This window comes from Nannobrachium achirus, assembly GCF_963921795.1.
Source record: "Nannobrachium achirus genome assembly, chromosome: 6".
Lineage (NCBI taxonomy): Eukaryota > Metazoa > Chordata > Actinopteri > Myctophiformes > Myctophidae > Nannobrachium > Nannobrachium achirus.
The window spans coordinates 40435648-40452222 of record NC_137815.1 but is presented as its reverse complement, the minus strand read 5'-3'; the positions used below and the strand labels follow the sequence as shown (position 1 = coordinate 40452222).

At 42.9% G+C, this 16575-nt stretch overlaps 2 protein-coding genes across 2 annotated transcripts in view; one reads left to right on the top strand and one right to left on the bottom strand.

Annotated features, from left to right (window-relative positions):
- LOC308286657 (SH3 and cysteine-rich domain-containing protein 3-like) overlaps nucleotides 1-661 on the top strand; it is a gene marked incomplete at both ends in the record, with an annotated part of 17357 nt that extends 16696 nt beyond the window's left edge. The window contains one exon of the mRNA XM_080727751.1: nucleotides 563-661. Within this exon, the coding sequence (XP_080583877.1) occupies nucleotides 563-661 (99 nt within the window). The remainder of the gene's footprint in view (nucleotides 1-562) is intronic.
- Nucleotides 662-10823: 10162 nt separating this feature from the next.
- Nucleotides 10824-11195, bottom strand: LOC308287312 (huntingtin-interacting protein K-like; the record flags this gene model as incomplete). Its single annotated transcript, XM_080728434.1, has 1 exon — nucleotides 10824-11195. One exon carries the CDS (start codon nucleotides 11193-11195, stop codon nucleotides 10824-10826), a length of 372 nt encoding a protein of 123 aa, XP_080584560.1.
- Between the last annotated feature and the right edge of the window lie 5380 nt (nucleotides 11196-16575).

The following is a 16575-nucleotide window of genomic DNA, read 5'->3' as shown; positions in this document are numbered from 1 at the left end:
TGACTTTTCCACTAGTTGTGGTCCTTAATTATTCAGAGAGATTGATCAGGTACAGTGTGTTAGGCTGAAAGACAAGTAACTCCACAATCCATTGGACTGAATTAAATATGAGCCAATTATAATCCTACATACTTTATAGTCCACAGGTTTTCCTGTTTTTTCGTATCGTCGTTGTCGGGTGGAAACCTCGTATCTCCAAGTTTCAAATTTGTAAATTATTTCGCGAAGCAAAGCCCTGCTTCATCGTACAAGGCCGTCGCACAAAAGTAGTGAAAACAGCAGATCTACAAGCACACAACCGGTTTTGGACATACAAGCTTTTCACCCGACAACGACGATATGTATATACATTTTTTATAATGTTTGAACATGAACACACGCACACACACACCCTTGAATTAACGTGCTCTGTGTGTCCCCATGCAGATCGTATTAACGTGCTCTGTGTGTCCCCATGCAGATCGTATTAACGTGCTCTGTGTGTCCCCATGCAGATCGTATTAACGTGCTCTGTGTGTCCCCATGCAGATCGTATTAACGTGCTCTGTGTGTCCCCATGCAGATCGTGGTGAAGAAGGGAGAGGAGGTTAACGGTTACCTAAAGGTCAGCACAGGACGCAAGTTGGGCTTCTTCCCTGCTGACCTCCTGCAGGAGATCTAACCTCACTGTACTGTACTGTACTGTTATTAAAGGGGAAGACCACCCATTTTCAATATTGAACTATGTCATTAATATACCTTAGAGGACTTGTGTGGAAATAAAATAAAAGTTCCCCCTCTTCTGTGTTGCCTAGAACTGGAGGATTGATTTTGGGGTTTGTATTGTAAAGTACAATGTGTGATGTCATCAAGTTGTGATTTGCAATACAAACCCCAAAATCAATCCTCCAGTTCTAGGCAACACAGAAGAGGGGGAACTTTTTTTTTAATTTCCAGACAACTCCTCTAAGGTATATTAACACATTAAACGCCCACATGGTGCCCACGCGCCAATCTCTTTGATGTTTACGTGTGCCCACGACGCGTTCGACGCGTTGTACAGTAAACTATACTGTACTGTAGCTACTGCACTTGGCTACCGCGGTGATGAAACAAACTCCATTTCCCAACATGCAGCGCGAAATTACGTCACCCGGACGTGCTGTCTGTCTCGTTGACTTCCTGTTTAGCAGCTGCACAAAAATGCTGTTTTCTCCGGATTCTCTTCTTTTTCGCCAGCCTCTTCTACCGGCCGTAACACAAACACTGTGGCTTAGAATTGATAAAAAACGGTCCTGACTGAAAGAAAAGATTTTCGCGAAATAAACAGGACATACTTGGATTACATTTACTCAGATTACTTTTCTCGCCAGTACTTCGAAGGTAGGTAAAATGGCGGGTTGCCATGGGCACCAGCAAATTAAACGTTGAATAATTCTGGGCACCCGATGACATAGTTCAATATTGAAAATGGGTGGTCTTCCCTTTAAAGGCACTACAAGGGAAAAAACATCTAATATATTTTTCTGTAATATTCCAATATATTTGTTTTGAATAACCATTGGATTTTATTATGTAGATATCTTGTTTTCTTTGCATATTACAATCTCAGAGATGTGCCTTAATTCCTGTTTCAAAATGCTGTTGGACATTTAACTTTTCATAAAAAAATAAAGTTCCCCATGAGAGCTCAAAATGACCTTTTTTTTCCCAGCCTTTTCATCTCTTTGGCACTCACTTTGGAATTCAAAAGACAAAAACATATTTTAAATAGGCCTAGTCTTTTGTTAAAAGTTATCTCTCGCCTGTCACTGAGGAGAACGAAGACACACAGCTCTGGTTAGGGTCAAATCCTGACAGACTGTAATAATAGCTCCATTTCTTTATTATACTGTAGGTAAGTTGAAACTGAATAAAGCAGCAAATATGAATGGATATAAAGCTATGACCACAAGGTCTAATATCTCCTCTGTGGGGTAGAAAACTTGTATGTCCAAAACCTTTTTAAATATATATATATATATATATATATATATATATATATATATATATATATATATATAAAACCTTAAAAAGTTTCAATCTACAAGCTCACAATGCATAACATTGTGACGCGTCGTGAGCTTGTAGATCTGCTATTTGCAGTATTTTGGTGTGATGTAGGCTGGGCATTAATCTACGAAAAAAAGAAAACATTGAAATAAAAAAATATATAAAAAAATTGAAATATTGAGATACAAGGTTTCTGCCCAACAACAACGATATATAAGAGGATTCCCTGAGCCTAGCAGAAATGCACCACACCCAAGGACCCATGATTAGACCCTTGTTTCTTCCAAAGTTAGTCTCATAATGAACTTGATTATGTCTAGAGGGACATGCCATTCGTTCCACAGGTCTGTATCATGATGCCTTATTGGGACACAGTTGCCCCCTTTCCACATCAGCTGTCGTAAGGCAACATGGTTCCCAAAGTGGGGTCCGAAGACCTCCAGGGGTCCTTGAGGGGGTGTCTCATAGAAGGTCCCCATAAAATGATGAACCTTTAAACACTTCAAGCAGCACCATGTAACTTTCGTCTTCTACCCCGGTTTGTGTTGATATTTTTACCATTGCGATAATAGAGCCTTGAGCTTGCTCACTGACTGAGGAGATAAATTGAGGGGTCTAGGGGTGATACATGACCTTTGACACAATCTAAATGTCTCAATAGAAGAGCATGGAGACAAAATACAATCACCGGCCCACTTGTATAAGTTATGTTGCATTAACATACTCATACAGATTGGATAAAATTGCATTTTATTCATAAAAAGGTTACATAATGAGGCATACATGTACATTTATATTCAAAAACTAAAGGTTGGGGCCGTTACACAGCCCTCACACCTACGTATAGTTACACAGACGATCCGACCAATATGTCGAGTCATACAGTGATTGGGGCTTGAGTTGTACCCGTCTGTACAATATGTGTCCCTTTTGTGCCCATTATATGGAGATCTCTAGATCTGTCTGAGAGAGAGAGAGAGAGAGAGAGAGATTTGCCATAGCCATAAACGAAGGGGACATACAGTATAGTAGATGCATCTTCAGTTCCATCTACAGTAAGGGCAGTGAAATTAACACATTAAGTGAAGTGAGTGGGTGCTTGACTCTGTAAAGAGATGGCTCCGGATCAGGAATGCAGGGAATGGCATGGGCACGCATCCCCCGAGAGGAGTCCCAGTGTGTGATAACCAGCAGATACACTGGCTAACATGACACTCTAGACAGACAAGCACAGGTTCACTGCACCGTGCTCGCTGCTTCTTCCATCTGCCCTTTCTTCTCAACCTCTCCATCTTTTCCCAACAACTGCTCTGATTTTCGGAATTCCTCCTTTCTTTCTTTGTTTCGTTATTTATTGATTTTGCTGTCATTTCTTTTCCCATATCAACCACTAGTATACAGGCTCGCAGTGCCTCACATCAGTCAGCTTTGCCTGATTTTTAAAAACAAATTTGGAATGTTTTTTCTTTTTTTTTAAACTAACACTGGTGAATGATAACCTGCCGACGCTGGTCAATGCTAACCTGGTGAATGTTAGGGGTGGCATAGCTGAATGGTTAGGGAGCCCGCCTGGGGAACCAGAGCCCCTGGTTGTCCCAGGATCGATTCCAGGCCTGGGTAGCAATGTCGATGTGTGTCCCTGAGCAAGACTCTTAACCCCTAATTGCTCACGCGGTTGTGGGCAGCGAATCAGCTGGGTTGGGCTAAAAATACTGAATTTCCAGGAGGAAATAGGTATCTATCTAATGTTAACCTGGTCGGACCAACGGCCCGTCGGAATTATGGGTGTGCCCAGTTTTTTTCCTATAATGACATGCCCGAAATAGGGACAACTACCTCTTAGTTAAATGGACCTAAGTTGGCTCTGTACATGGTCTGCTCTTGATTCCAACAACAAATCTCCAAGTCAGAATTAGCAGATCTACAGTACAAGCTACAAGATCTACAAGCTTGTACAGTAGATCGGGGGCACTATGGTTCATATGGTTTATCGCGATAAAAAAATATCGTGAAATCGTCCTCCGTCATGGATTGGGATCAATTAACCTTTTATTTGCCGAGCTGCATATCTGGTGCCACTTAAACCCTCTATAATTGGTCAAATGGACCTGTAAATAACATACTTGATACAGTCCTTTTTTTCACTCTCTACCAAATCTCTCTCTCTCAAAAATAAAAGCTGATCTACAATACGCAACACGTTGTGAGCTTCTAGATTGGCAATTTTTTGGCAAATGTTCCGCCCCAGGATAATGGATGTTGGGGATATTTTGATTATCGCGATAATATCGTATTTTGGTCACAATAATGGTGACATGACATTTTGGTATGGTCCCATCCCTAGTAGTAAGCACTCTGGCCTCCCCTCTGTCCTCTGCTGTCTGTCAGAGGAAGACGGCCTGTACTGTCTGGAGCAGGTAGGCTTCAGCACTCCCCTGATTGGACAACAGGCCACCCCTTCAGACACGGGTCACTTCCTCCCCAGAAACAGCCTCTGCTTCCTGCTGCTGCAGACCGAGGGGGGAGGGAGGGGAGGGGGATCACAGCTGCCATGTCATCCTAGACCCCCTGACCTGGCTGCTCTAGACAGGCAGTGTTCCTGAAGACTTGCTTGCCCTGTGTGTGTGTGTGTGTGTGTGTGTGTGTGTGCGTGCGTGTGCGTGTGGGCATGCATGTATGTGTTTGTGTGTGCTGTGCGTGCGCCATGCGTGTGTGGGCCGTGCGTGCGTATCAGTGTTTGCAAGGGTCTGTGTTTGGATGATGATGATGGTGTGTGTGTGTGTGTGTGTTTGTTTTAATCAAGTATTGTACTGAAGTAGGCTACAATGATTAGCTTAATAATGTGCATCATTGTTTTCTCACTCAACAGTAAACAAACCAACATACAGTATACTATACAGTAAGTGTATACATGGGTATCTGCACATTTCTAAAGTGACAATAGGACATTTCTAATACAGTACCTCTAAAAATAAAATAAATAAAAATCACTTATCAATTATTAAACAACAAGCTATATCCCACAATAAAAATATAAATAAAACATTGGCCAAATTGTGAAATATTACCTGAGAAGGAAGCATGCCTTGTGAAAATAGCTGGATCAAGCTCATGCTATGAGCTTACTATGAGCCTCATAGATCAGCAATTTTCACTATATTTATCTGTGGAACAGAGTCAAACTAAATGTAATCATGCATCAACTCCTACAATTCCAAGTTCTTGTCAGGTGGTGACTGGGGGGTTCCCACCCAGTTCAAATATGTTTTGGAGGGATCGAGGCCTGAAAAGGTTGAGAACCACTGGCTCACGCCAGCAGAGGGTGCTGTGGTACCTCCTATAACACAACGCACCTGTTCATCGTTATACAGATTGTAGCCCATCAGTTAACGGGCCTGCACCAGCCACCAGGTAAAGCAAATGCTATCTTCTACTCTGTCCTGGATCAAGCTGTGAGTTCCAGTTGTGAAGTGATTGTGAAAAAGCTTTGGTAGTTTGATAGACCATACTCCTTTAAATGCATGTGGTGTTTCACTGTTTTGGCAACGTGCAGACAGAGTTCTGGCCTGGGAATGATCCGTGTGGTTGTATTGTCTGCAAAAGCTGTCTTTGCACAACGCACAATAAGAATAACCCCCATGTCCTAGCAGCTAGTGCAAGGGCGTACACACTAAAGGCCTAGATAGGCTATGAAGATAGCAGTGGGTCCCAGTAATAAAAGGTGTCTCATAATGATCTTAAATGCAAGAATCTAAAGGTATAAAAGGAAAATTGAGGGACAAAAACAATGTAGAGTCGACCAGAGGTTATTGCCAAAACATGGCGTGTGGTCTGTGGTGGACGTTTTTGTCAAAATTCCATTTTTGCCAAAATGAACAGACATCAGAAACGCATAAAGAAAGAGCCCAGCCCTGAATAACCATAACAGGTCTGTAACTCAGACAGTGTTCAAATGGAACCAAGGGTGTACAAAAATGTGGTTCCATTTGTACACTAAGTTGGGGGTCCTGGATGTTTAGTTTGAGAACATAGTTAATCATGCAGCGTCGTACATAGCCTATTCTGAAGAAAACATGGAGACTTGACATTCAGTAATTGGGTATTATGATCAAAATAATTTTTATCATAATATAATAATAATTAGTGTAAAACCAAAATGTAGTGCCACAGGACAACGCCAAGTCTTTGCCACGGACATGGACATATTGATGACACCTACAGCTGGACCGCCCAACTGATAAAGCGACTTGGGTGGTTGCTTGGGCCCGGTTTGCTGTGCTCTACACCCTGTTCTAGATTCTACAGTAGCCTATCTGGATAGGATTATGATATTCATATTCCTATAAAGAATCCAGGATTGATTTACTAGGGTACACTGTGTGTGCAAGCACTGCTACTGACCTGGAGCCTCAACCATATCCACAAGTTTCCGCGGGAGTTTACTGGAGACTATCAGGACCAAACTTCCGGGTTTGACAGCAGACATACAAGCTCACGTCGCGTCGCAGATGCAACCCGTTGTGAGCTTGTAAATTGGCGGCGGAAGATCGATGCAGACGTTTGCGCAATGCACTATGGGGCGTAGGAAACTCGTGGATAGAAAGGTTTGCATGCCGTATGATGTGAACTACTGTACTGTATGCAGGCCTCAACAAGTTGTCATGTGATTTGATTAGTTGTTAATGGATGTCATATAGTAAAACATCTTCTAATTAAGGAGGCTACTTCTTGAGCAGAAAGATGAAAATAGACAAATTCACAGTTGGAACTCAAACTTAAAAGCAACAAGAATGTAATTTACCTCACACTCTCAGAGCATTCCAACATTTTGGTAGGACCTTCCTGCTAGATAGCTACAGTATAGGTGATTATAGCCAGCTACTGTAGGTCGCAAAAAAGAGTGATTTCCACTGGCTCTGGTAAGATTGTTTCAGAGAATCTCTTTCTCGCTGACTAGCTGACATCATCAGGCCATAATATCATCACAGTGAAAGAACATGGTCAGTGGAATGTACACACACAGAGGAAAAAAAATGGTTTGATGAGTCAGTAATTTGTATTCACTTTCTCAGAGTCCCTTGACATTTCTGGATCAATACACTCCAACTTAAGGGTGATGCTGGTGATGAAGTTATTGTCTGTGTATAGTATCATAGTTAATAGACTATTGAATACTATAGTATGTATGAGTATACTGTAAAATACCTGCCCTACATACTGTAGTAGCCTATCTATTTTCATTTATTTTATTTTATTTTTGTTTACACAGAAGGCCCACTTAGACATTTTCGCTTGGCCAAAAGCCATGTCTGGTCCTATGAATGAACAATTTAGGCCATATAAACGTTTGTAATGTGTGTGCTCTACGTTGCACGTGGCTGTCAATGTTTGGACAGATGTCCACAGCACTGGCAGCTATGATTGAACATGTGACCTACTCAGAGAATGCAGCCTTTAACCGCAAGGTCACCCTTCCACTTAGCACTCATATACTGTAAGGTGTTTTCCCTGAACACGTTACAAAGCCCCATGAAGATCAACACAAAACTCATGAATTAAAAAAACAAAGCCCAAAGTCTCCATCACAGACAATGGCCTTCAAGCCTTTAAACGTTAACCTCGCGTAGCCAGGCTTACTCATCTGCGAAGAGAAAAGCCTGGGTGCGATATGAGGCAGAGTGTGCCTATAAAGGTGGGACTTCCGCCGTGTGAATTTCCCTGGAAGTTTTTTTTTTTCACAGTGCGGTGTTCCTGTAAACGCATTCCCCGCTGGATAAAAAACATCTGTTTTACTTCTCCCGCTCCTTCGGTTGCGCTCACAATAAACAATATCCAAACAAAAACATGGATTCTGACAAAGTTACACCTGTTAAGAGCAAGTTAAGGGCTACAATCTATTTACGTTTGTTTCGCTGGGGGATGTAAACAGACCTGCACCGCATGACGTAACTTCCCTTAAACGCAGTGTAACATGTCATTAGGTCGAACACCCTTTGGATCGACAACCAAAACCTAACCTTAACCCTAACCCTAACCTCAGTAAAACTATGCCTAAACCTAACCCTAACCTCAGTAACCGTGACGTGGGTGATTATCTAACCTGCCGACGAAAGCGGGTGATTATCTAACCTCCCGGCGCTGTTCGACCCAACGGGAGTTCGACCTATGGGGCTGTCCCCTAAACGCAGCACTTCCGCCAAATTCGAGCACTTGCGTTTAAGCAACGCACAGCGCAGATCGTGCCCAGGGTGTTTAAACGTATAAAGACATCTCCTGACCACCCCTCACACTGACTGCTGAGCTGCAGTGAACCATATGATTGGCCAATGGATAGTGGATACACTATCTTACTTGGCTATTATATCACAATTGCATTAAAAAAATAATAAAATAAAAAATGCTTATTAAATTCGGTCTTGGCAACCCCTGTGCCTGCTACCCTACGTGTTGATAACTGTTATTAGCACCGAATATTGGCACAACATTTTTGTTGCCATTGACGCATGCCTGTTGCCAAGTCACAGATATATGGCTGTGTGACTAACGACGCTCACGCCCTCATGTGAAAATGACACATCCTTTTTAGGGGGTGCGTGTTCCGTATCATTTCATTGACCCGTCATATTCACAATTACATTTAGTGTCCAGTCGCAGAGAAAATCCATCTTCCCTCCACCGGCCTCTGAGAAATGTAGCGAATGTGTGAGAACGGGGAGGGGGGAAAATAATAACATAAAACTATATTAGAGTTCCTCTTTGCCTGGCAGAGCAGGTATTGATTTTTTGGGGGGAGCTAGTGTTTCAGAAAGTATCTTCCATGGACCACTGCTAATGCTGCCTCTTCTCCTCCTCGGCCTCAAAGCAACAAAACACTCTGGGCTTTTTCTTGTACGGTTTGGGGACGTGCTTTATTCTTTTTTAGAAATTACTTTTTTGTTTCCATTATGCTCTGAGTCGGAGGTGCTTCTCTGTTTTTCTTTGTGATGGGTGAAAAGTGTGTGTGTGTGTGTGTGTGTGTGTGTGTGTGTGTGTGTGTGTGTGTGTGCGTGTGCGTGTGCATGCTCGTAGATATATATGCATGGCAGTTTTCCTTCGTGTGACAAAGCATCTGGAGCGTTAGATTAAAGCCCCAAACACTGATTCTTCTAATAATTGCAGCAGAATAACTCTGCTTCCATTCTTCACTGCTGCGCCAGAATTCAATTATCTAATCTGATTTGTGTGATTATTAATCTCCATTACTCATGCATTCACAACATTTTGGTAATATCATGACGGTGTCCCCCCCCCCCCCCCCCCCCCCCCCCCTTTCAGGCGAGCCCACAACTAATGTGAGGTGATCATTTCCGAACGCACTCTATAGGACACACAGACCCAGGGCCTCAGGATGTGTTTAGGAGTCAGTGGATGGATAGATGGATATAGATTGATTGGACGGTGACAATGAAGAAAGGACACATGCATGGGGGTAAGGATCCTCAGGCAGGGAACAAGAGAGGATGGTGGTAAGGAAAGGTGTGTAATCAAGGTACAAACGTTGGAAGGAAGGGAACAAGGAAGGAAGGAAGGAGCCATCATCCAGGCGTGATGAAACAGCTCAGGTGTTTATGCACAGGCTGCCAATTGGATACTGAGGGGAGCATAGCGGCAAGGCATTGGCAGTCTTCTGCCTCAGTACGTGCGTGTGTGTGTGTGCGTGCTTGTGCCCGCGCATCTGTCTATCCATCTGTGTGTGGAGAGGGAGCGGGAAAGCAGACACGCGACCATTTTTGTGCTTGTGCAAGAATAAATTATAGATGTTGATGACACTCATGCAGGGAGAAAGACAAGTTTACGGAGTAAGTCCCGAGGCCCAAAGTGAACGGAAAAGGAGATTGAGGGTAGATGGAGTGAGATGAGAGTGGGAGAGAGGGAGGGAGTGAGAGAGCTTGAGCATGGATGGAGTGAGACGAGAGAGAGAGAGCTGGAGAGAAGACTGCAGGGTTGGAACCAATTAGACCAGGAGAAGCTCTCTCCACCTGCACTGAGAGGCCCCCTGGGGAGAGCCCCGGTGACAAGATGAGGGATCATCATCATTACCATTATTTATTTGCTAAGCAGAGGCCGACTCTGGGGCCACTCCTAATAGGATTCACGAATTACAATGAGCATGTTGCTTTTTTGGGGCGGGGAAGGAGAGAGTGGAGAGACGGGGGTGGGTTTTACGCTCTCGCGTGTGTGCATGGGGGGGGGGGGGGTTTAAGATATGGACTGGTATAATGCAAGAATACATTTGAAGGCACATACCGACAGTATGCCTTGAAAAGAAAGCATTACGGTTTCTTGAATCCGTAGATATTTCAGTGTATGCACTCAGCTTTTGAGTCCACATATTACACAGTACTATGTTAATTTACCTTTAGTTACACAATTATGTTAAAAAATGAGGTGAGGCAGTCGGCGAACCTCAGCTGTTCTGTAACGGTGTGTTCGTCGTACACTTAAAGCCACGGACACACAGTGACGACAATTGGCCGAAGCTTATCGCAAGCCCATGTGGCAGCATTTTGCAGCAAAAGCTGCAAAAATATATCTTTGAGTGGCGCTATAGCCACTCTATTGTGTGACTTTTGGAATGGCATTATTTGATCACCTACCAACCAGTATTGGAGATTGGTCAAGCTTCATGTGACATCATATAAGACAGAATTCTTCAGGAACCGTATTTTCTAGTGTGAAGTGTGATGTGAGGACCGTTCACAGATTTTTTTAAAAAAAGTAAGAGGCCCAATATCTGTCCGATATCCCTGAGCTCAGTTTGTCAGGGCAACCAGAGCCTCCACCGCATCCCCCCTGTGCTCCCTCAGACTGCGCTCTGCCACGGCCCTGGAAGTCCCCATCTCTGCCATGATCAGCTCTACGTCCTCTCTCCTGATGGTGACTTTGGACAGCTCCTTTTCCCTCTCCTGTTTGGCCTTCTGCTCCTGTGATCTGCCGTCTCCAATGACCGACATGGCGCTCTCCAAGTCGGAACTACTGGTGATCTCCTTCTCCTCCGCATGGTCGGTGACTCTTTCCAGATCGGCGGTTCCGCCGTCATGTTTGCAAGGCTTCTTGGGTGGTCTTCCAGAAGTGTTGTCGCCGGCTTCCAGGTCCGAGTTTGGATCTTGTCCCTTGGCCGCCATGATTGTGTCAGTGAAGCCTCTGGATAAAACTTGGGGGAGAATTTGATGTTAGGGCGATGGCTGAAGTTTTATGTTTGAGGTTAAGCTACGGCTTAGGAATGACAGTGCTGGACTTCATTTGTACTTGAATTGACTTGACAATGTCATGGTGTGACGTCACCTGTGATGCAGATATGGAGGTATGTCCATATTTGGGCCAGTGTTGATTTTGACAGGAATTATTATTTTAGTCGTAGTCTTTTGAATTTAGTTTTAGTCCCTTCAGTCATCTGAAAAGTTTGTTTTAATCTAGTCTATTGAAATACGAGTGCATGCATCTTCCTTGCATTCCCCCTGCATTGGAGTGCTGGATCACTGAAAGAAAACTATGTGGAAAAACCCGCCCAATGGAGTGAACGACTCATCTGTCCCATTGGCTGGTGCATGTCACTGCTGGGTCATAGTTCACCATGTTGAACCAGAAAATAGCAGATATACAAGCTTGTAACTCAATATTTTACCTTAAATGTAGTGAATATTTATCTTTGTAATGTTTTAGAGGGATGGTCATATAAGTATCCAGAAATACAAATATTCAAGTAAATCACAGATACTCAAGTACTGTAAATGTACTCTGTTTACTGTCCAATACTGTGCAGCTTAGAGGACTCATCTGCTCTTACTTTATTGACATGATCCACACCATGTCCCTTCTGCCGCAGGTATTTTTGTTGAGATTTAGGGCTGTTTTATAGTCAGAATGCTCCCTGAAATGCTTGTGGTTTTCATTATGCAGTGTCAATATATCATTTAAGAACTACTGTGCCACATGTAAAAGTAGTCTGGCAATCTACACTTTCTAAACTTTTCTCAAAGCAACCGCAAACGAGATTAAAATGAATGTGTAATGTGCAGATGTCACAGCCCACCCTGGCCACAATATCCACGTGGGCTGCATAACTGAAGTGGCGGAAGTTGCTGCGGTTAAGGGAAGTTACGTGCAGGTCTGTTTACATCCGCCAACAAACCTAAATAGATTGTTAATAGGTGTCCTTTGTCAGAATCCATGCTTTTGTTTGGATATTGTTTATTTTGAGCGCAACCGAAGGGTATATCAGATTTTTTCGCCAGCGGGGATAGACCACACTGTAAAAAAATAGAAAAAAAAAGAAAACAATAACATCTGGGGAAATTCTCGCGGCGGAAGTAGCACGCACCGTTCTATGCTGTCTCAGCCTCACGTCGTAACCAGGCTTTTCTCTTCGCAGATAAGTAAGCCTGGCTATGCGAGGCTGCTTGTAGCCTAAAGCGCAAATTAGGCTTGGCTGGTATTAAACAGGTTGGGTGTTCTCAACCTTTTCTGGATCATTGAAAATCTCAAAAGTGTTCACGGCCCACCCATCTCACCGGTTATGTGGTCAGATGGGTTTTTTGTCTCCGCCAGGGGAGACCCATGTTTTACCCCCTGTCTGTCTGTCTGTCCGTCCCTCCGTCTGTCTGACGTCTGTTACTAGCTAATCTCCGGCTCCGCTGGCCCGGTCTTTGCCAAACAGTACGCACACACTCCCTGGATGCCAATTCAGAACCTCTGCCCAATATCTTTCACATGGGCCTGTTCAAGCGCCACCTTGATGCCGATTTTTGCTAAACACATTTTTGGCCAGTAATCTATAGTCATAATGTGATCAACATGAATCTGTCCGATTTACCATATTCCATCCTGATTGGCTAATATTGGCTTCCAAAGTTTGCAGGATTGCCCGGATTTGAACAAAATGCCTCAAATCATAAACAGCCTATAATTTTGATGAAATTGTGCACACACATTCCCACTAGGCCGAGGAAGAAATGTCACTTAAATATTTTCAAATCAGCGTCATGATGCCGCTATAACAGGCCGTTTTGTATTTTTACTTATAACTCCACTGATCAGTGTAAAACTTTGTATGCGCACTCCCTAGAGGCCAAGGAAAAACCTTTGCCGTGCATTTCTTTTTCTTCACATCAGATCTGCTAATTTTTTTAAAGTCGTGAAAATGTATGAAAAGAATATATGGATTTTTTAAGCGAACATTTGTAACTCAAATATTGCTTCTGGGGGGTCCCTGGAACTAAATATTTTTAAAAACCTTAGAAGGATTTGTAATATTCAAAGACTTGCACAAATTTTCATGCTTTTAAAAAAATAGCAGATCTACAAGCTCGCAGAGCGGCACTTGGTGCTGCGCCGTGAGCTTGAATATCTGCTATTTTTCAATAGTTAAAACACAAAATAATGCGTTCCCAGTCTAAATGCGTTCAACCCCCTCCCCTATGAAGAACATTCGCAGTGAATCCTTGTACCCAGGGCTCAGAATTTGCTGTGACACCCCTGGCCATGGCAGTTTTTGAGCGTTGCTAATCTCTCCTACGTCTGGCTCTGTGTGTAGGTCCCGTATGAGTGTCCCTATGAGCACAAGACTAACGTCACACAAGACTAACGTCATAGAAAGCACGCAGAGACCACCATCACCACAGCTGATGTCAAGGACAGGACAAAATCCCGAAGGTATGAATTTCAACACAGTCGAACATACAGTACGTATTGGCAAATATAACTATCTTGAGATGACTTCTTCCAACTACAAAAGTAGTTTATTAGCCACATGATTTTATTCAACCGTACAAGTCTTGTCACCACCACCCCCACATCATCTCTATATAACCCACTGATGTGTCACTGTCTGCAACAAGAGTCATGTTTGCTTGGCCGATATCACATTTTGAATACCTTCATTCCTTCCTGACATTTCACCGGGGTGTATATATATATATGCTATAATTATAGTGTAATAAAGATAAAATCGTAAAAGCCTGAGCTGCTGGTAATAGATGTCATCGTAGCATGTAATGTGTAGCCTACAATGCTGTGTGTCTGTTATGACCTGCTTAACCTTTATCTGTTTGACGGGTACACGTAGTGATTCACTCTCATTTACATAACGCCTGCAGACTTCATGGTCACACTGCTTCATCAGGACACACCGTATGCAAAGGTTGCCAAATATCCGAAATTCAAATGAGGGACAAATAAGGTGACCCTTATTTCCAAGTAACAAATAAGGAACGCCCAGAAAAGAATCTCACGGTACAGTTTTTGTATGTAACATTGAATGAAAACCACTTGAACCATAATCTGGGGGGAACATAAGCCTGGCAATGGCAAATCTACAAGCTCACAAAAATACAAATACTTAAAAGTATACGTATATCGTCGTTGTCGGGTGGAAACCTTGTATGTCCAAAACAGTTCGTTTTGTATTTATCATTTTAAAAATGATCTAAACTAGTGAAAACAGCCGATCTGCAGTAGATCTGCTGTTTTTACTACTTGTGTGCGATGGCCTTGTATGATGAAGCAGTGCTTTACTTTGCGAAAAGATTTACAAATTTGAAATTTGGAGATATAAGGTTTCTGCCCGACAGTGACGATATACTCGAAGAGATACTCAAGAAAATGTACTTTGTTACTGTCCACCTCTGATTCTATGTATACCTTATACAGTATATATATATAGCATATATGTATTTCATTAAACTTCAGAACTTTGTATCTTGTTCTCTGAGCTTACCACTCAACTGAATCATCACTCATCACCCTTAATTAGAGGAAAACAACTTAGGACCACGTTGAGTGTCTACTAAATATAACAGGATTGTTAAATTAGATTGGAAATAGATGCCGCCCTTCTACAGATTCTGCATACTTTTCTGGGGGACACTCGTTGCTGTGGTGGATACAGACACGTCAGTGGGCTGAACGGAGGCAATGTGTGGGTGTTGGTGGTGACAGACTGCAATTTGAATAACATTATGAGGCTAATAAACTGCTTTTGAAATGGGAAGAATTCATCTACTATATAAAGTTAAAGGACAACTTTGTTTTTTTACAACAAGGGTTCATATTTTAGATGGTAATTAAAGAATATAAAACATGAGCGTTAAATGATTTCATTTACTCCTTTCTATCGTTTTAGAGATTTTAAGTATTTTGATTTCAGTTGCTGGGGGCATGCGTACAAGTGGCTAAATATGTATTTTTACACAGAATAAGCCCATTCCCAAGATGCACCGCAATCTTTCATGGGCAGATGTGACTTCTGGGGTTACTGTAAATAGCAATAAAGAAAGTGCAGGCTTATTGTGTCTAAAAAGACATATTAGCCACTTGTACACATGCCCCCATGCGTACGCATGCCCCCACGTTTTAGCATGCTAAACGTGCTAAAACGATAGAACAAAGTAAATGAAAAAGAATTAACACTCACTTTTTATTTTCTCTAATTACAATCTAAAATATGAACCCTTGTTGTAAAAAACCAAAGTTGTCCTTTAAGAGTTCTCTGTCTTGTCTGCGTGTGGCAGACCCGTGGACATGCTTGCATATGGACTGGACATGCCTGACATGAGTGCAAATCAGCAAATATGCCCATATATGGACTGGGCATGCCCAAAATTGGCGCCAATTAACCCTTCTTGGGCAAAGATTAAGAGAGAAGGGGGGGGGGGGGGGGGGGGGGGGGGTGCAGTGTGCTATAATCCTGACAACACAACGCAAGCTCCTTGTCTCTAGTTAAAGTTATGTGTAGCAATATTTTCATGATTCCTTATCTGTCATATCATTTGGAATTATGCAATTAAGAGCTGAATGTGTGTGTGTGTGTGTGTGTGTGTGTGTGTGTGTGTGTGTGTGTGTGTGTGTGTGTGTGTGTGTGTGTGTGTGTGTGTGTGTGTGTGTGTGTGTGTGTGTGTGTGTGTGTGTGTGTGTGTGTGTGTGTGTGTGTGTGTGTGTGTGTGACACATCTTGAATGGTGGTTATGCATACAAAGGAATGTACATGGCATGCATCTCTAGTAAGAATGTATAAACATTTATGTGTTATGCCATTCATATTTCATCTAGTAACCCAGACATCTTTACATATTTGACAGCTAATACACCAGATGATGTGGTTGATGAAGAATCCAGAGAAGTGTATGTATTAAGCCGACATCATAGTCGCCTGGGCGGTGGAAGGCTTTACACCGCGGTGTAGTCTTTTCGAGTCTTTTTGAGTCATGAAACTACAACGTTACGTCATTCCTCGCGGTGGAGAGCTTTACACCGCAAGTCCCAACACATCTCTCTGTTTTTACTATCAGACAGACAGGCTCTACACCCCGTTCACTGATTGGTCGACCTGGTCGGAGTTTGCGTCTGAACCAGAGGGAGGCGGGGGAGGACTTCACCGTGGGCCCCGTGACTATGATGTCCTGCACTTATTTTCTGACTTGAGGTGGAAAGCTCTCCACCGGTGGATAGCTCTCCACCGTACACTCTGATACGGGCTTTAGAGATAGCCTGCACGTTCGACCCTAGCCTA